The sequence below is a fragment of the Tachypleus tridentatus genome, chromosome 12, assembly GCF_004210375.1.
Source record: "Tachypleus tridentatus isolate NWPU-2018 chromosome 12, ASM421037v1, whole genome shotgun sequence".
Classification (NCBI taxonomy): domain Eukaryota; kingdom Metazoa; phylum Arthropoda; class Merostomata; order Xiphosura; family Limulidae; genus Tachypleus; species Tachypleus tridentatus.
The window spans coordinates 111,288,475-111,310,819 of NC_134836.1; the positions used below are offsets into that span (position 1 = coordinate 111,288,475).

A 22,345-nucleotide genomic window follows, 5' to 3' on the forward strand; every position below is an offset into this window, starting at 1 on the left:
CGAAAAAAAGTTAGAATTTGTATTTTGATAAAATTAGCTGTCTATAAACCAATTTTTTTATATACCGATTATTTAAATGCTACAATGATTGGAATCGATTCAATTTCGAAATTAAATTTTCTTCGTTATTTCACAAAAACACACGTATCTTTAAAGTGTATGAAAAGTCTTTGAACTAAGAGGGTAGGACAAAGCTGGGGACAATACCTTTTATGATCTTACTCCATTTCTCATTACGTTCTTTGCCATCCAATACTGTAATAAAACGAAAAATTATTTTTTTGACCATTAAATTTATCTAGGAATATTCTGGAAGAGGTTGTTGTACACTGTTTACTGAAGATATGCCAAAGTACGCTTTATTAAACTATAACAGAAAGAGGTTTCTACATCCAGCTAGAAATTATTACTATTGACCACTTTCCTTTGCAGTTGTAAAGACCGATAAGTTAAAAAGAAACAAAAAATCCAGTCATTCAGTGTTGGAAATGCAATTTACATTCGATTACGTCAAATAAGTTACATCAACCATAAACGATAACAAATATTTCTTTTTTCCGTTCATTGCTAGCCTCACACACAATGTCCGGAATTATGAAGATATGCTGATTATCCATCATATGATATTCTTCAGTGTCTACATAACAGTGGCACACTTAACAGAACTTACCTTCCCTACCATTTGTACTATAAAGGAATTGTTGGTGGAACAAAACCAAAACACACAACCACATGATTAAACCAGGCCGTTTTATTGGTTAATTATATTTCCATTATTTTATACACCAAAACACCATCCTACGTCTCTGATATGTCTGTTATGCCTACAATAATAAAAACGCCCGTCTGTGTAAGTGACAACTATATATATAGTTGTCACTTATATATATATATATATATAGTTCCAAGATGAAAGAACTTAGAGACTTGAAAAGAATGAATATTTGCTGTAAAATTTTTATCCATACTGTAAGCGTAGCTACCAGTTACGTGTTTTCATAGTAAAGGTTGTATGATTCATGTAATTGTAGATATACTAATGAAAACTGGTGTTGGTTAACAAACAGAGACACAATTCTCCAATACACACGACCGGTACCAATCGCACGATAAGTATTCGGACTTACAATACTATAGTTAGGCGTTCGAGTCCCCTCGGATCACATAACAGATAGATATAACTTTCCTCTACTAAAACATTCATACAGCCGTAAAACGTATATCAAAATCAAATTATTAAAATATCCTTTTTTCTTTTTGTAATAAGACAACATAATATTAAGATGACTAATGTTTGTGTGTCTACACTTCGTTCTCTACAAGTGTTTAGAAATATTTTAAAAATATGATACTTAACGGATTTTCTTTTTTTATCATTAGAGTAGAATTATTTAATTACAATAATAATTGTTTCATGCCACTAACTTTTATATCTTTTAAAGATTTGTCAGACAGATGGATTTTGTTTGTTTACACATTAACTTGTTCAGCACAGTTAAGGTTTTGTTTGGTAGATCTAAGGTGTTGTATCAATAAATCTGACATCTTTACAGGCATTTTGGGGGAACAATTTGTTTATACTTAGGTACGTATCATATGTATACATTTGTCAGAGTTTAAGTTTTTGTTTATCTGCATTTAGTTCAATATAAAAAAATTTTAAAGCCATTTTGTGTTACATGTTATATCCATGTCAGGTTAGGCTTTTCCTAATGACCATGAAACTTGACAACAGCCCAATAGCATAATTATCATTGTAAAAGGCATGGACTTGAGGCTATAACTTTCAATTAACACCACACATTTCTGTATTATTTCTATAATCCATCTTCCTTAGTATGATAATGGTTTTTAAGCAGCATTTTCAACAAACGAATCAAACAGAAATTAAAAAAATGCTTTGTGCCTAGCAACATGATTCTACATTTTCGCATGGAACAATATAGGTGCGTGTGTTTTAGAGATGCTTCAAGCATGTTAAGGTTAGACAGGAGATATAACTGGAAGCGTTATCTTGATAAACTCGCACACTATTGACCTCATTTCCAGACAGAGACCCTACTTGATTGTGTTGCTTACTTTACATGGACGGAATTTGCTACTGATTCTGTGTTTGTCTGTTCTTGCTTCTTATAAAACATCATGACTTGCTACAAATCTCTTTCTGGATGGTTCTGGTCTCACAAATTAATGAATATGACATGATGATTTCTGATAATGTTATTTTCAGTTGTTATAAGTATGTTCTGACAATAGTTTATCTACATTTAAATTAATTTTTGTGATTTTTTTTAGTATTCTTCATATTTCAAGTTATTCATTCTAATTGTTAAGTAAGCCTTATTTTTATGTAACGTGTGTGTTAAATCTTTAGTAACATTACAAAATGAAAAGTAATTTATTTAATTTATTAAATGGCCTGGCATGGCCGAGCGCGTAAGGCGTGCGACTCGTAATCCGAGGGTGGCGGGTCGCGCTAAACATGCTCGCCCTTCCAGCCGTGGGGGCGTTATAATGTGACGGTCAATCCCACTATTCGTTGGTACAAGAGTAGCCCAAGAGTTGGCGGTGGGTGGTGATGACTAGCTGCCTTCCCTCTAGTCTTACACTGCTAAATTAGGGACGGCTAGCACAGATAGCCCTCGAGTAGCTTTGTGCGAAATTCCAAAACAAACAATTTATTAAATGACGTAATATTAACAATTTTTTAAAACTATTATTGAAACATCCCGACATCTCTATGCTATCGTTGAATGTGTAGGATTGTCATAACTTTTCCTAAACAGTATTGCCAGTAGATATTTATACTAACTATTAATTATGATGTGATTTGTGTAATAAGATAAAACCCAAGAACTAGAGTTAGTTTACCACTTCAAGTTTAACTAACACTTTATATTTGTGAGAACTGTCACCAGGAGTTTCTGAATGAGTAGGTTTTATTCCATTGTTACTGTATAGGTATCAAAGAAAGACAATTTTGTATGCCTGTTTATCAAACACTTAGTATAAAATACACTGATTAGGTAACAAATGATTTTGAAAAATATCTTTATTAAACTTATTCAACAATACGTTTTATATTTATCAATTCAACTCACTTGTTACTTATCTTCAGCTAACACTGATTACATAAGTTTGTGTACAGGAAAAGTTAGAAAAATGGATAGTACCATTTTATAGTGAAATTAGAACTTAATATTATAATAACTCACTGTGACTGCCTGAGAGACAAATATATCACAGCCTTACTGTTTACTTGGGTTCACATGTTAGGTTAGGTTGGTTCAGTATCTTAATGAGAATTTATACGTGTCTTAAACATTATGTAAAACAAAGTTAATCATGTGAAACACAGTAAGTTAATTTATTAGCAGAATGTACAAAATAAAGTAATGGATAACATAACATTATTCAAGTGTCATGAAGCTGTTGTAGTAATAACTTTGAAATTTTCTTTCACTAAAGACTGATTGTTGGATCTAGTTGTGTTAATTCTTTGTTCAGATGATAACATGGAGGAACAATAGATTCTTGCAGTTTTACATACTGGTATTATTATTTGTTTGTTGAATATAAACGTGTTAATTTGTTGTTCATATGATATGTATATTTTACCAAAGAGAAACAATAGATGCATACAGTTCCATATATTATAGTGCTTTCTTAATTGTTGCATCTACATGTGTCAATTCCTTATTCGGACAATACATATACAATTTTAAAGAAAAGCAAAGGTGGTTCTTTATTAATGTGGTTGTATAGTTGTATTCACTATTCTTCAATTATACATGTAGTAAAATCCCAAACCTAACAGTGAAACAGTTACTTAAAAGCTCTGCACAACCACAATGCTCTGTATTACCTTACCTTCAGATGCTGATATTAAATCTAATATGGCTTCCTCTCTTGTAGATTCTGTAACCAGTTTGTGTATAAAAGTAACTTGAAGAATTTTTGAAATCTTCTCCCTTATTCTCAGACTCAAAATTTTTCCAATCAATATCCCTGAAATTAAAATTTCCCATAATACATTTCTCTCAGCTACCAATCTAATCTCATTATGCAGTTTTTCATTGATTTTCAACTTTTGACCTCGTGATCTATAAGAAATCCTATTAACACTAACCCAAACTGACTCAACCTTACTGCTATTTTTCTTCAACGTGCTCTGACTCAGTAGGATGAAGTTCACTCCTCACATTTAAAGCTATTCCTTCCTCTTTTTCAGTACTCTATCTCTTGTAAATAGTTTGTAGCCTGGTATTTCAAAAAATTCTGTCATAAAAATTGCTGGTATCCAACTATATATGTCTCAGTGATACCTATACCATCAAAGTGGCTCAATCATGCTATGGGGTTCCTTCAGCTCTTCTGGTGTAGGCAGCCTTCACCACGTCAATGGAATCATGAAAAGAAAAAGGAGTATGTTCATATATTGGGCACTTATATCAAAAAATGATTCTCAGAACTTGCAGCTTGGGCATCGTCGGATCTTCCAGCACGATAATGACCCTAAACACATATCGAAATATGTGCAATCCTGGTTGCAGAGGAATCATATAAGCGTTCTGGAGTGGCCATCACAGTCACCCAATCTCAACCCAATTGAAAATGTTTGGCATGAGTTGAAGACCAGGGTTCATCAGCGTCATCCAAAAAACTTGCAAGAGTTGGAGGCCTTCTGTAAAGAAGAGTGGAAGAAAATACCAGTCGAGTACTGTCAAACGATCATGGAGGGTTATGAGGAGAGATTGCGCCAAGTAATTCACCTGAAAGGCTACACAACTGACCATTAAAGTAGATGTACGAACACTTACTGCCCCTCCTATGTTTGGTTATTTGTTTATAAACAGTTTAATTGTCATTCAATTTACATAAAAATTTATGTAGATGTGTGTTAGTATAATATTTATAATGTACTATACTTTCGTTATCCTAACCATGACACTTTTTACGTTATGAGGAAAAACTACTCACAACGCAGGGGTACGAGCACTTTGTCGTAACTGTATGTAGCCAATCAATTTCATATACTGAAAATGTTTTTGTTTGGAGGTGAATATTTTTTTCTACATTTATTTTGCTTAAGTAATAAAAGTATAACTTGTGGAATATTTAAAATCAAAAACTTTTCATCTAATACTCAGAAAATAAAATATTGAACATTCCAGATCACAAACATATTAATAAAGCTTTTCACTTAACTATAATTTAATTGCTTAGAAGAACTGTTTAATGCACAGTTATAAAGTCATGTTTGTACATTCAGCTGCCCCCCTCCAAAGAAGTAATAAAGCTATTTATTATAGCACAGATAGCCCATTGTGTAGATTTGTTGTTAACTACAAAATAATTGAAATAAATTTAGTCAATGTTTTCCAAACATTCAATAATGAGATGTTATTTTGATGCTGTTCACATAACATTATCTTTCTTGATATAAAACGTAATGTCATGTAACCTACAGTTCATGCATTAACAGCAATAGAAACATTTCTATGACTGATCATGTTAAATGCTATTTTAAAATTGGAAGTAAAAATTATCAGTATCATAAGTTATTCCAAGATATGGCTTTTGGTAAATTAATTTTTTCAGAAATGTAAAATACTACTCACCTGCTTAAGCAATTTAATCATGAAAACCAGTTTATTGACTGTTTTAGCTCATTTAAGTTTTGGTGTTACTTTGTGACTGCTGTGAAAATAAGTTATGACATTGAGTTTGCATCTGTTATCTCATATATTCAATAAAGCTCAGTATTTTCAGAAAGTAAAATTTTGTATTTGTAACGTGAAATAAATATATTTACAAAAATAATGAAAGGTTAGTGAAAAACTTACCTTGAAATGTTAAAAATTACAAATAACATTACTTGTATCACACAACCAGTGGCCCTTATATGGCTTCACATCCCCATAGTGACAGAATAAAATATCCTTTGAAGCAAATCTGTAGATGATAAAAGATATTATATCCTACAGTCACTGTAATATTCATTTTGATAACAATGATTCTTGACACTACTTTCTCTTATTGTGTTTAGTTTCTCCACAGTTTTGCTGAGAGTCTATCCAGATAACAATGATTCTTGACACTAGTTTCTCTTATTGTGTTTAGTTTCTCCACAGTTTTGCTGAGAGTCTATCCAGATAACAATGATTCTTGACACTAGTTTCTCTTATTGTGTTTAGTTTCTCCACAGTTTTGCTGAGAGTCTATCCAGATAACAATGATTCTTGACACTACTTTCTCTTATTGTGTTTAGTTTCTCCACAGTTTTGCTGAGTCTATCCAGATAACAATGATTCTTGACACTAGTTTCTCTTATTGTGTTTAGTTTCTCCACAGTTTTGCTGAGAGTCTATCCAGATAACAATGATTCTTGACACTACTTTCTCTTATTGTGTTTAGTTTCTCCACAGTTTTGCTGAGTCCACAGTTTTGCTGAGTCTATCCAGATAACAATGATTCTTGACACTAGTTTCTCTTATTGTGTTTAGTTTCTCCACAGTTTTGCTGAGTCTATCCAGATAACAATGATTCTTGACACTAGTTTCTCTTATTGTGTTTAGTTTCTCCACAGTTTTGCTGAAAGTCTATCCAGATAACAATGATTCTTGACACTACTTTCTCTTATTGTGTTTAGTTTCTCCACAGTTTTGCTGAGTCTATCCAGATAACAATGATTCTTGACACTACTTTCTCTTATTGTGTTTAGTTTCTCCAGTTTTCCTGAAAGTTTATCCAACTGTGGTTTTACTCATTTTGGGGCATGTTTAGTTAATGTCAAAATGCATCAAGTTATTTAATCTTCTGGAGAGAAGTTGTTAGTATGAATTAATTTAAAAGATTAATCTTTTCTCTTGGTTAGATCTGCCTCTTATTTTGCATCACGCTTTGTACAATAAAATAAAGTAGAAATAATTCTTTTATCACTAACGCAAAACTATTTTAGGTTGATTGATTCAAATATTCAATTACTCTTTAAATGGTTTAACTATTCACTTGGTAGTGATCAAAATTCAATTTTGTTCCTGGAGTGGTAATGAAGGAAGGGAACATATACATTGAGACCTTTCTAAAGTTCAGTGGATAAGATGCTCTGTGGGATAAATAGGGAGAAAGGTTTGGATTAAACCATTCAGTGGAATGGGTTGAAAATATAACTGACATAATTGGAGATATAATAAAGAGGTTAGCAGTGAAACAGTTTTTAACGTGCACATAGAAGGTAATGTTGTAGAGAAAGGAAGATTAGTGGAACTAACTGATATGAAAAGGGGTTGAAACAGGTATTGAAAGTAAAGGGTGATAACATGATTGTGTTTGGAATACTGCTGAGAACTAATGATGTGGCTGAAAATGTAAGTAGGTCACTTGGGCTGAATGCAAGGTCAATATGTAAGAATGAACAGATTGACTGATTTTGACTTGTGGGATCAGTTTAATGGGAGAAAGGAGCTTTTTGGAATGGGCAGTTTACATTTAAAAAGCATAAGGACTGGTTTGTTTGCAAGTGGTATTAACACAGCTGAAAAGAAAGATTTAAACTAGGGTTAGACAGCCCAAGATAAACTAAATGTAAGATGTAGAGGAAAGTTAAGTATAGAAACAAAGTACAATAATAGCTCTAAGTGTAGGCTTAATTGTCACTATTATAATGCTACAAGTATAAGAAATAAACAGGTGACTTTAGAACATTAATAGGAATTTAACATAATAGGAATAACTGAAAGTAAATTAAATGTAGATAGTGTTGGCGACAGAAATTTCTATGAAGTTATAAGTTATTTAATAATCCCATTGAGATGCTGTGGGGTGACTTGAAACGGGCTGTACATGCAAGAAACACCTCAAACATCTCACAGCTGACAGAATTCTGCATTGAGAAGTGGGGCAAATTTTCTTCCGACCGATGTCAGAGACTGGTAGACCGCTAAAAGAAGTGTCTCACTGCAGTTATTTCAGCCAAAGGGGGTAATACTAGCTATTAGGGGGTAAGGTGTCCTAACTTTTTCCTCAGTTAGAATATGCATTTATTTTAGAATTACATTTACAGAAGATCTTGAAAAGTCTTTTCTTCAGTTTTAATTGTTTAGTTATATTCCTATAATCTCTCAGTATTGTTAAAATTGAGATTATATATCTATATATATATAAAATGTTACAAATATACACAGGCTTTCATAGGGTGTCCTAAGTTTTTCACATGACTGTAACTGTTTGTTGTAAAAAGTTTTCACCAGGTGTTAATGCTGGAAGAGAAGTTTGACGTTTATTTCTCTAAATATTATTTTGTTTCTTTGTTTAGAAATTCTCACAAAGTAACAAAAGGGATATCGATGTACTGCTACCCATAATGTTGAAGCTATAGACTCTGGTTTACTTGTTTTTTATTGTTACTCCTGTAATGTATCGATGGTCCTAAGGTGTTACAAGCGTTTTTGTAACAACTTCAGTGAACAAACGCACATTTCCGTTTTATGTACCTTGAATATATTTTCTTATAAACAGCAACACAAATAAAACTTTTTTATACTAAAGCTAAACATAAAATCACGTTTTTTACAGATCAAACCTGGTAATAACACAATGTGTGATTCCCAGTTAACTACATTAACTTACGTTTTTTTCATGAATAACAGTAAAAAGTAAAATATAGAATATTGGCTTATTGTTGGACTTCTTAGTTCTAAACAATAGCTTGTCTCTGCTCTGTTGCTTTATAAAAGTGACAGTTAATTACTTTATTTGGCCAAATGTTCAAACAAATATTTGGTAACGACGGATAATTTTGGTTAACTGCTCTCACTCTGATAAAGTCTAAAATAGAAGCAAACCCTACCCGAGTCTTTAACTGGTCTCTCACTTGGCTATTTAACTATATGTAACGAAGGGTCCGTTTTTTAAATTTGTAGATTTTCTTCTGAGGTATATTTTGTCAAATATACATCATATTTTTTAAACTTACACAATCTCTTACTTATTTAAATCTCGATCATAAATGAACTAAAATTCTGTTTGTGTATTTTCATCCGAACTGCTACGTTGGCGCCATCTCTTGCTTAAAATGATTCTATATATGACATTTCATGAGTAAAAACATATTTTAGTCTTGAAAAAAAATTCTTGTAATTTTAGATCAACGTTAAACCGAAGTTCAATACTAAATGATGCCATTTACTATAAACAGTTTTATAATACTCTTGACTAACTATGACGTTGAAATTTCTTTTCTATGTGGTTTTTCGCTAGTTTGTACAATAAAAAAATTTATCCCACATTTGCACACACACGAGAATAAGTTATACCGAGATGCACACCTTCAGTGTGGGTGCAACAACACGGGTGTCTAGGTTCTTTTGTCTTGGTGCTATGGTAGTTACTCTTCTTTACTTTGTAGTTTTTCACTATATTTCTTATTAAAAGATCCGCACACACGTGAATAAGTAATAATACCCTCATGATCCATTTAGTATGTGTGCAAAATTTTAAGTTTCTAGGTTCTTTTCTCTTGTAGTTATGGGGGGTCACACGCAATCTCAAAGCCTCGGCCTTTTATTATTGTTGATCAGTTTGTTGCTACATTACAAGACTTTAAAATATGTTTTACACTTCACGGATTAAACGTATGATTATTTAATTCATTAAAATCGATAAATATACAACATTCCTACATATATTCAGTAAAGTAAGATAGTAAATGAAAATATGTATGTTAATACAGGGTCTTTTACGTTAAGCGTTTCGATGACATATCGATTTTTGGACTTGAAAAGTCCTGAAACATAATTAGAGGCACTTAGGCCCAAACTTGCCAAATATTCTTGGAATAAAAGCCAAAAATAGTGAGATTGATGATTGTTCTGGAATTTCGCACAAAGCTACTCGAGAGCTATGTGTGCTAGCCGTCCCTAATTTAGCAGTGTAAGACTAGAGGGAAGGCAGCTAGTCATCACCACCCACCGCCAACTCTTGGGCTACTCTTTTACCAACGAATAGTGGGATTGACCGTACATTATACGCCCCCACGGCTGGGAGGGCAAGCATGTTTAACGCGACGCGGGCGCGAACCCGCGACCCTCGGAGCACGAGTCGCACTTTTTTTTGCCCCAAGAGCTTTCCATGGTTTACTTTCAACGTTCAATGCTTTCTTGGTGTATATTATGGTATTATTTTAAACACTCACTACAATTTCCTTGCACCTTTGATTGATTAAGGTTGTTTTGCTAATGATAAAGACTGACACTTTTTAATGTCTTTTGTTGTACTTGTTTCCTTCACATTTTGAATTTTTTTCTATTGAACATTATCTTCATTCACATAGAAAACTCACCCAAACTTATATTTCATCACGTAAACTTGGTAAGATAATACTGTGGTCCAATACGCCCAAACACCTTTTTCAATTGTTTTTAGGCCTTTTAAGGATTTTAAGGAATTACGTAGTTTACATATTTATTTAGGGCGATAGTGTGAGATTCACTAAGTTGAAAGTTCACAAATTGGTTTATATTATTCTTTACAATTTCTGGATTTTTTTTTTTTTTTTATATATATATATATATATACTGACAGCAAAGATTTTCTAGCTCTCTGTCTAGCTCCAAGTTGATAGTTAAGCTTTTATAGTTGGCGCTTTTTTGTATTGACGAAAGTTGTAATTTTCAGAGGTAGTTAAACTTGTAAGTTTGCTGCGAGGATTCAGTTCATTTACAGCTTGTTTTAAACGTTTTATTTGGGGTTTTTCTATGATATATTTCAGTTATTGGTTGGGCTGAAGATTTACCTTTATTTTTAAGAAGAATGGTGTTAGTGTTTCTCATTTACAAGTTTTTTAGAAACATTATACTTAATATAATATTTTTTTTAATTTCATCAATTTCTTTGTAATAAATCTTTTTCTCTCCTATTTCGCCATAACAGTCAGATTCTTTCAGTAAGGCTTAGGTCGATTTATGGTAACATTAGGGTTAGGTGGCTTTTTAAGATACGTGATACGGAAATTAAGTTAAAACTTTGATTTGAAAATATCATATGATCAGAGATCTCTCTGACGAAATTTTAATTTTATTTCAACACTCACTGTAATATATCAACTGTTAGGCCTTCCACGACCATTAACTTTCTATTCAATTCCCTTTTATAATTTCCCACATGCTATGTCTGATGTCTGTATACTTTTCCCACTCATTCCACACTATTTATCTTCTTTACTTAATCGTGTGCGCGTTATATTCTAGACATCAAGAAATTTCATGCGAAAATCGATTATCTCAATATCAGTGAATTACAAACACAACGTACGACTATAATACAGTTACGTAATTAAACTTGTTATAACATTTACTTCAAATTAATTGCTTGTAAATATCACGTTACGAAGAAAACTAAACAATCATAAAATATTTACTCTCGAAATAAATTAACAACATACGCACTTAACAGCCTTTTATATCATAACATGAGGATTGATGTCAAACGAATTCTCAAATCCGTCCAGTTGTTCTCGAAAACAGATTAATAAACGAACAATGCTGCAAGAAGGCATGTTTTCAAAATTATCATCTTATCTATAGATAACATGAAATTTAATTATTTTACAAAAAAATAACCACTTGGGTGTCCCAAATGGAACTCGACTTTGGAAGCGCTGAAGAATGCAATTTATAGTCACACAATTATGCTAAAAAGCCATAATTTGCCCCTCTATAATGATTATAAATGAAGCATTTAATAAAATATTACGACTAATTTTACTGATTTTACTTGTACTATCTATACCATATAAAATATTATTATGGATAATATTTTATTTTAAGTTTGTTTGTTTGTTTTTGGTTTTTTGAATTTCGCGTAAAACTACTCGAGGGCTTTCTGCGCTAGTAGTCCGTAATTTTGCAGTGTAAGACTAGGGGGGAAGGCAGCTAGTCATCACCACCCACCACCAACTCTTGGGCTACTCTTTTACCAACGAATAGTGGGATTGATCGTAACATTATAACGCCCCCACGGTTGATAGGGCAAGTATGTTTGGTGCAACGGGGATTACGAGTCGCACGCCTTAATCCACCTGGCCATGCCGGGCCCTTTATTATAAGTAAGCTAACTTCTATTTTTTAAATATATTATATGATAAATATGCAACCTAAAATATAAAAAATGCTTAGTAATTAAGAACATCCTTCTTACCTTAAAATATCTGGATAAGTTGGTTCTGCTGTATTGTTTGACTAATAAAAAAACACATTTTAAATACTGACTATAAGTGGTGATCTTCAATGTCTTGACATTACTAAATATATCAGGTATGAAATCAAGAGGGCGAACCTTGTCGTTTGTATTTGTAACATATATGTGTGTATATATATGTACTTGAACTAAAAGGTTGAATATTATTTTGTTCATTTTCTAAAATTATACATTTTTAAAAATAAATATTTAGCCTAATCCACCATTCGACTTGCTGCCTATCACCGATTTATATCCACCGTTTCTTGTGATAAAAATGACAATTAAAATCATACTACATGCAGTCCAACACTACAAGAACCATAGTCCTGTTTTTCCTTTTCGATTTCCCTCTTCGTCAGGGTTACAGATGAGGGACGGAATTTCCTGAAACTGATATAACTCAGTGACAAGTGATGAACTGAAATATATGTTGGAATTCATATATATTTTAAGTATAGTATAATGTTTGTCTGCTGAACAGTTAAGAAAAAATTAACAGTAGTGCTTTTCTTCAAACTCTCCATAAATATAGATTCATTGTGGTGAGCAACTCAGAAAACAAAATACACCACGTTGTGTCGCCCTCTCCCCCAGTGACTCAGCGTTATTTCTCTGGACTTGCAACGTTAGAATCCGGGTTTCGATACCTGTGGTGGGCAGAGCGCAGTTAAGACATCGTGTAGTTTACTTGTTGTTGTTGTTATTATTTAACTTGCTAATACTAGGAATATATAATTCCAATACCCTAAATTCATGTCCATGAAATAACATGAATAGAAAGACTAGGGTAAAGGATATTTCTCAACTTGTAGGATTTTGATGTACGGGTTATGTCGTTTTGAAGTAGCAAGTAATTTTATGAAGTTAAAGCGATTATTGCACAATATATTTTTCTTATATAGCAACAGAAATAGATGAAGTAAAAATAAAAACTAGTACTTACTGCAACATTTATTCAATGTAAAGATTACAATTTCTAAATAAATATGCATTGATTGTGTAGAAACAAGTTACTGAATAACAAGATAAACATCTATGTAAATCCGTGCAGTTTGAAAATGACTTAAAAACTTAGTTTAAAGATAAACATAAAACTATTTGTGAATGATCTGTATAAGAGTGTAAGACTAGAGGGAAGGCAGCTAGTCATCACCACCCACTGCCAACCTTTGGGCTACTCTTTTACCAACGACTAGTGGGATTGACCGTAACATTATAACGCCCCTACGGCTAAAAGGGCGAGCATGTTTGGCGCGACCGGAATGTGAACCCGCGACCCTCAGATTACGAGTCGCACGCTTTAACACGCTTGGCCATGCCGGGCCACGTTTCAGGAAGCAGCTGTTGTTTTAATTACTCAGAATACGTTTCCTTTAATATTTGAAATTTGAAAACTTGAAACTTCAGTTTACTCTACTTAGTTTACAGTAATAAGTTTGTTATTTAAATTATATTCTATTATCATGTTTTGACTACAACTAATGGGAGCAGGTACACGATAAAATTATGAAAATTGTGCTCAATAATTATGTATTTATGTCAAATGTAAATATACTTTTCAAAAAAAGAAACGCAAAAGGCAAAATATGAGACAAATTGTTAACAAGTTTATTCCGGGTAGTTCTGTATGACATGTGTGAAACTTTGCACATTCACTGTTGAACATCCAAAGTCTGCAAAGGCGAAGTCCACGCTCACTAGTTGAAGTTTAACGTCACTCAACGTCAATAACGAGTATGCCCCCCGTGAGCATCAATAACTGCTTGGCATCTCCTGCCCATGGAAGCGATGAGATGACGAATCACATCCTGTGACTGTCCACTCAGCCTGCAAAGCTGCTGCAAGCTGAGGTATAGTCTGCAGTTGAGGTTGTCGCCGTCGCAGACGTCTGTCCAACTCGTCCCAAAGATGTTCGATGGGGTTTTAATCTGGTGATCTGGAGGGCCAGGGAAGAACGTTGATGTTGTGGTGTCTCAAGAAGACAGTGGTGAGTCGGGCTGTGTAAGGACGGGCGTTGTCATGTTGAAAAACGTCGTTGACGTTCACCATGATGGGTTGCACATGGGGCCTAAGAATCTCATCGACGTATCGTTGAGCCGTAAGATTCCCTCGAATGTGCAAAAGGTCTGTTATGGCATTGTAGGCGATGGCAGCTCACATCATGACGCTGCCACCACCAAATCTGTCAACTTCCTGCACACAATTTGCTGCAAAACGTTTACCTCGGCGACGGTAAACACGGGTCCTTCCATCCTGCCTACGAAGCATAAAACGTGATTCATCGCTGAACCAAACATGCCTCCATCGTCGATGAGGCCATACCCGATGTGCCCGAGTCCACTGCAGCCGTGCTTGACGATGTTGCTTGGTGAGGATGACGCCTCTGACTGGACGTCGAGGTCGGGTTCCTGCATCTCGTAGACGGTTGTGTACGGTCTGATCGGAAATCCTACGCAGCCCTGGTATGGTTGAGGCAGTAGACGTCGCAGTGGTGGTCCTATCCCGAAGATGACGTAACCGGATGTAGCGATTTTGTGCGGGCGTGGTCACACGAGGTCTGCCAGATCGTGAACGGTCACGAGTTGATCCATGTTGTTGGTGACGATTCCATAGCCTTGTGATGGTGCTTGGGTGGACATTCACAGCTCTGGCAACATCTGATCGAGATTCGCCTGCTTCCAATCGACCAATGGCGTTGTTGCGTTGTGCTTCAGTCAGTCTTGGCGTAACTGTATTGCGTGTCGGTGGCTTAACACTGAGCTACGGAAACCGAGAACCCGTCACTTTTTATAGGGATTTTGCACATGTTGCACTTGCAGAACATGCAGATCTCTCAAACAAATTTATTGGACACGCATGCGTTTTGGAGAAAAATCCGATGTTTTCCTCCGTTTTCAAAGTGCACATCTTTTATTGTCATTTTGGTCTGACAATCAGTGCCTTAACACGTGTAACATCACATACTCTGAGCTTGTAACGTTATTGCATATATTTCTCTTTAAAATAAAAAAAATATCCCTTTTGAGTTTCTTTTTTTGAAGAGTATATATTACAAACGACAGTATTCTCAAAATTCATGCTCTCTCATCACTATACTTCTATCTCCTTTTTTTGTAGAACTAAAAAATTGTATTAATAGAACCAACGTGTTTAAAGAAAAGTAGTAATCAAACAACGAATATCCTTGAAAACAAAACGAACAGTTGATGAAATCACTAAGAATTGTTATGTGATAAATATCTCAAAGTCCCAGAATCTAAAACCTTGGGAAAACATGTATATCCAAACTGGAAAACAAACATGACAAATAACATATACACATTTTTCCCAAGTGCATGAATCATCCAAGTGACCAAAAAAAATATCCCTTGATTTCCCACTAAAACACATTACTGGTTTTATTAACATAGGTCATGCTACAGTAATTTATTGTAAAATAAAAACATTTGATGACTGTGGTGACTCAGACTGTCCCATCAATAAACAAAAGGAAATTTATCAGATCCCTAAAACACTTTGAAAAACTATGTAGCAGCTGAAAGAGTAGAGAATCACACTTCTTCCTTTTATTTCCAGATCGCTCCATCTGTTTCTATCTTTAGGCCTTAAAACCATTCTAAATTTAAATCCTAGAAAGCATTTATTATACAATACAAATGAATAATGTAAGAAACCGTGCAGAATAAAGCTACTATAAAATATCATAAAATAAACGAAACATAAACAACTTTGAAAGTTAATCAAGGATTTGTTAAAGTTAAACCGTGTGAATGAAAATTACAAGCAATACCCTTTAATAAAGATCAAAGATAATACAACAAAATTAAAATATAGAGAAAAAAAGCTGTTGCACAAAAAAATAACTTTTTACCAATGAATTGATCGTACTGAAAATGGAACAACATGAAAGCAAATCGTTAATGTCAAGTAACATCTAAACAGTCAACAAATGAAACCCTGTAAATACGTCACTTGCAAAATATATAAAATGAAAATAAGAGACAAAACAAACCATTCATAGACAATAAGACGAAAGGTATATACTCGTATATATATATGCACGATATGTTACTGTGAAGCATGAACATACTTACATAAGATGAATTAACTCAAAAGAAAACAAAACAAATACATTCAGTGTGCAATACACACACATACATATACATATAATAAAATTCCCTGTTGAAAGAGGATGACGTAGACAATGTGTCCCTTCACCTGTGGATGTTCCAGCAACAGAAATTTCCTGGTTAGGTTTTCGAACCAATTGACAGGCGTGATAAGTTTTATAAAACTGAGAAAAAATTTCCTAATTTTTGACCAAAGGAATGCCTCATAATTTTGTCACATCTTGTTGATACCTAGATGAGTTTGGAGGACTTCTAACGTTGCTTCTACTTTTAAAGGGGTTAATAAATATTGCCTTGGAATTTTTTAGGCCAGCCTGCCTGAAAAATATTTTCACACTGTAGTAATTTTTTATTGTAAGAAACAGCAATAGTGTTTGTTGTATCCCAGCCACCCTGATGAGCTGAGGATTGAGCAAAATATGGATGGAATACTATTATTACACATTTTGCTGATTCTGGAAAATCCTTTATCCATTAGATTAAAGACAGTCGTGTTAAAAAATATAAAAGGACCGTAACTAATGTATTTTTATAAGTGTTAGTGATTATGATCGTTCCTTGTTTTCAGTAATTTATTGAGTCATTATGTAGATAGCGAAATGTTAATAAAGATTTAAGATTTGTCATTTAAGAGCAGGTCAGTAATTTAAACTAAATAAGTATGTTCACACCTTTAAAGTTTCTCATCCTAAATTATAGGAATAATATGTGAATTTCACACCTTGAAGTTTTCAAGCTACGGTGAGAAGATACACCTTATATTCAGTTTACATTTTACAGTACTGGATAATGTATGATTTCACACCTCAAGATGTGATATTACATTACTAAAGATGCTGCTTTATGGACAAGTGGTTCACTGCTTTATTATTCTGAAGTTACAATTCTATCACTAAGAATTTAGGTATTTATGTTACTGATTTACTGGTATTCGCTTATTGTTCCTTGAATAAACAAAGCGTTAAAAATGTTAAATGTTAATATGATATTTCTTTGAATGGGTATATTCAGATTAAGGTATGACAAACTTATCCACGATACAGGACACAACTTTATTCAACAAGTACGGAAAAATGCGCTTCGCCGAGTGAAAACAACAAGATAAGGTTTACAATATGATATTCTAGTTGTTTTCATTCGTCGAAGCGCATTTTGCTGTATTTGAAAAAAATAACATTTCAGATCGATATTTTTTCTATATACATTTTTGTGATGAAACATGTAATGAATAAATTAAAAGAACTATTGATTGAAAGTTTATTTAGTTCAGAGCAAAGTAACATTGGACTGTGTGGTGTGTCAAGCGCGGGAAATCAAACCTCAGATGTTAGTGTTGTACGTCCACAAACATATTGCTGTCCCATTATCGGACTTCATTTTTTTGTATTATTTCTTATAACTTGTTTCTTTTTTTCTCCAACATTTACGTTTTATTTTCAATATCTAATTAAAGATCTTTGTTCACATTTTCTTCTATTTTAATTTTACAAAAATTTAATTATGTGCTTCTTGATACATCCCTTCAGATATGAGTTAAGCTATTAAACTACTTCTTGATACATCCATTCAGATATGAGTTAAGCTATTAAACTGCTACTTGATACATCCCTTCAGATATGAGTTAAGCTATTAAACTACTTCTTGATACATCCCTTCAGATATGAGTTAAGCTATTAAACTGCTACTTGATACATCCCTTCAGATATGAGTTAAGCTATTAAACTGCTACTTGATACATCCATTCAGATATGAGTTAAGCTATTAAACTACTTCTTGATACATTCCTTCAGATATGAGTTAAGTTATTAAACTACTTCTTGATACGCCCGTTCAGATATGAGTTAAGCTATTAAACTGCTTCTTGATACATCCCTTCAGATATGAGTTAAGCTATTAAACTACTTCTTGATACATCCCTTCAGATATGAGTTAAGCTATTAAACTATTTCTTGATACATCCCTTCAGATATGAGTTAAGCTATTAAACTGCTTCTTGATACATCCCTTCAGATATGAGTTAAGCTATTAAACTGCTTCTTGATACATCCCTTCAGATATGAGTTAAGCTATTAAACTTCAGATATGAGTTAAGCTTCTTGATACATCCCTTCAGATATGAGTTAAGCTATTAAACTGCTACTTGATACATCCCTTCAGATATGAGTTAAGCTATTAAACTGCTACTTGATACATCCCTTCAGATATGAGTTAAGCTATTAAACTGCTTCTTGATACATCCCTTCAGATATGAGTTAAGCTATTAAACTACTTCTTGATACATCCCTTCAGATATGAGTTAAGTATTAAACTGCTACTTGATACATCCCTTCAGATATGAGTTAAGCTATTAAACTACTTCTTGATACATCCCTTCAGATATGAGTTAAGCTATTAAACTGCTACTTGATACATCCCTTCAGATATGAGTTAAGCTATTAAACTGCTTCTTGATACATCCCTTCAGATATGAGTTAAGCTATTAAACTACTTCTTGATACATCCCTTCAGATATGAGTTAAGCTATTAAACTACTTCTTGATACATCCCTTCAGATATGAGTTATTAAACTACTTCTTGCTACATCCCTTAGAACTTTCTTGATACATCCCTTCAGATATGAGTTAAGCTATTAAACTGCTTCTTGATACATCCCTTCAGATATGAGTTAAGCTATTAAACTGCTTCTTGATACATCCCTTCAGATATGAGTTAAGCTATTAAACTACTTCTTGATACATCCCTTCAGATATGAGTTAAGCTATTAAACTACTTCTTGATACATCCCTTCAGATATGAGTTAAGCTATTAAACTACTTTCAGATATGAGTTAAGCTATTATTAAACTATTTCTTGATACATCCCTTCAGATATGAGTTAAGCTATTAAACTGTTACTTGATACATCCCTTCAGATATGAGTTAAGCTATTAAACTACTTCTTGATACATCCCTTCAGATATGAGTTAAGCTATTAAACTATTTCTTGATACATCCCTTCAGATATGAGTTAAGCTATTAAACTGCTACTTGATACATCCCTTCAGATATGAGTTAAGCTATTAAACTGCTTCTTGATACATCCCTTCAGATATGAGTTAAGCTATTAAACTGCTACTTGATACATCCCTTCAGATATGAGTTAAGCTATTAAACTACTTCTTGATACATCCCTTCAGATATGAGTTAAGCTATTAAACTACTTCTTGATACATCCCTTCAGATATGAGTTAAGCTATTAAACTACTTCTTGATACATCCCTTCAGATATGAGTTAAGCTATTAAACTGCTTCTTGATACATCCCTTCAGATATGAGTTAAGCTATTAAACTGCTTCTTGATACATCCCTTCAGATATGAGTTAAGCTATTAAACTGCTTCTTGATACATCCCTTCAGATATGAGTTAAGCTATTAAACTACTTCTTGGTACATCCCTTTAGATATGAGTTGAGCTATTAAGTGATGTAAGTAAAGGTAGGAAAGAGAAGGTGATTAATACAAACGAGGGTTAAAGGTATTTAAAGAAGGAATCCACAACTTATCTTTTCAGGAATATTACCCAGAATTAACTGTGGTTATGATATTATACGTAATTCACTAGGGCGAAATGATAGACTTATACTGATATGTAAAAATGAACACATTGACTGGTTGGATTTGAAGGACCAATTCAGTGTAAAATAGCTCTTTGGAATGGATGGATTACATTTAAATAGGATATGGACTGGCATGTCTGCTAAGACTATTAGCTTATATGTAAGGGAAAAACTAGACCATGAAGATAGCCATGATAAACTAAATGAAAAAAAAACAAAAAGAATAAGACTCTGAGAAAACTTCAACATAAAAAAATGATATAAAACTTACAAGGATAGGCTTAATTGTAGTATTGTAATGCTAGAAGTATAATAAATAGAACTGATAACTTTAAAGTGCTGTTAGGAACATAAAATTTTGATATAAAAGGAATAACTGAACATATGTTTAAATGTAGATGATTTTGATAACAAAAATTTCGTTGAAGTACAGGGTTACAGGCTATTTAATATACTGAAACAAGTGCGGGTATTAAAATAAACGTACAATGATGAATCTGTTACACCTTCCTCCTTAGATATTTAAAAATTGGCGTTAGACAGTTTTAACCTAATATACATATATATATATATATTTATGTCAAATACAATACATTGTGAAAGAATTGTACATTTTCAAATATCAAGACAATTAATAAAAATAACCATATGAGCACGTAAATGTGCTTAAACACAAATGTTATCTTATTGGACTAACGTAGTCAATAATCACATGATTTAGATGTTTTTCGAAAGTCGGGACAGGTTTTAAAGGAGCAATGTGGATTTTCTGACCAACTGATAGATATGAAAAGTTTTACAAAACCGGGAAACCTCTTAACTAATTTTTGGCCAAAAGAAATGTCTCGTAATTTTGTCACTGGCCAAGTTACTTTATGTTAAGAAAATTCCTTTCGTGTTCCTCTTTTCGTCTCACTACTCTTATTAAAACTAAACAAAAAGTGTCTCTCATCACGGGCCCGACATGGCCAGGTGGGTTAAGGTGTTCGAATCGTAGTCTGAGGGTCGCGGGTCCGAATCCCCATCGCACCAAACATGCTCGCCCTTTCAGCCGTGGGGACGTTATAATGTGATAGTTAATCCCACTATTCGTTGGTAGAAGAGTAGCCCAAGAGTTGGCGATGGGTAGTGATGACTAGCTGCCTTCCCTCTAGTCTTACACTGCTAAATTAGGGAGGGCTAGCACATATAGCCCTCGTGTAGCATTGCGTGAAATTCAAAAACAAACTCTCATCATAGCTAGTTTGATACTTCATGTTTCGAAGTCATCTCTCATTATCCAACATATTGACATTCACGACATTACAGATTTCTGAAATTTCTTTATAATAGTCTCCTATCTCCTGTAGTCTTCACTGTGACATAAAACCACTTTATTACTTAACCAAGATTAACATAAAACTTAGCTCTGACTCGAACAATTACGTAGAAATACTGAATTTAAACTGAGTTTAACGAAGAAGGAATAGAAATTGATATATTTTTTTTAAATCAAGGACAAAAACTCCGTGTGTGCTGCTGTTTTCTGAACAATGAACGTCGTCACTTACCATGGGCCCGGCATGGTCAGATGGATTAAGGCGTTCGAGTCGTAAACTGAGGGTGGCAGGTCCGAATCCCCATCGCACCAAACATGTTCGCCCTTTCAGCCGTGGGGGCGTTATAATGTGATGGTCATTCCCACTATTTGTTGGTAAAAGAGTAGCGCAAGAGTTGGCGGTGGGTGGGTAGTTCAGGGGTCACCAAACTTTTTTCACAGGGGGCCACATTACTTGGGGAATGAGAAGCGCGGGCCGCATGATCATTATGTTCAATACTCATAAGCCAGAACGAAAGTTCTCTGTAAAAGACTTAACACTAAGTTTAGGATGCCACATTAGCCATGTGGGAGTAGCATGCAATACACACATAATAAAAAACAAACAGAAATACAACCAACATTTTTATTTACTAAAAGGTTATCGAAGAAGGTGACATTAGCAAAAACAATTGTCACATCGCACATAGTGAGTACATATCTGAATTTAACTAAGCCCCAAAAACGTTAGTGCGATTTATGAAATTGGCGTTTGGCTTTCAAAATATCTTCAATGTTCGGTTTTGAATTGCTGCATCCAATCATTAGAATTGCTTTCAAATGTTCATCAGTCAACCTTGATCGACTTTACATACTTAATTTTTGAAACTGCTTCTTCACAGACATAAGTTGTTCCGAACACTGATGACATACCAGATGCGAACTGCTTCAGCTTTGGAAAATCATCTTCAGGTATGCAGCTGTGAAATTCAATAAGTTGCCCTCTCTCTGTGTTTTGCTTTCAAGAAGTCATTTCTTTGCAAATCGATGACCTCCAGCTGAAGTTCCACTGGCACGTCATCA

The 22,345-nt window shown here is 33.7% G+C and overlaps 1 protein-coding gene and 1 long non-coding RNA gene across 4 annotated transcripts in view; one reads left to right on the plus strand and one right to left on the minus strand.

Annotated features, from left to right (window-relative positions):
• The window catches only part of LOC143235350 (uncharacterized), a 281,246-nt gene that overhangs the window by 224,524 nt on the left and 34,377 nt on the right, over window positions 1-22,345 (plus strand). The gene's annotated exons all lie outside the window — the stretch shown is intronic.
• Window positions 176-22,345, minus strand: part of LOC143234891 (proliferating cell nuclear antigen-like) — a gene marked incomplete at its 5' end in the record, with an annotated part of 37,095 nt that continues 14,925 nt past the window's right edge. Inside the window, 2 exons of the mRNA XM_076472583.1 lie at window positions 176-255; window positions 3,871-4,008. Of these exons, the coding sequence (XP_076328698.1) occupies window positions 176-255; window positions 3,871-4,008 (218 nt within the window). The remainder of the gene's footprint in view (window positions 256-3,870; window positions 4,009-22,345) is intronic.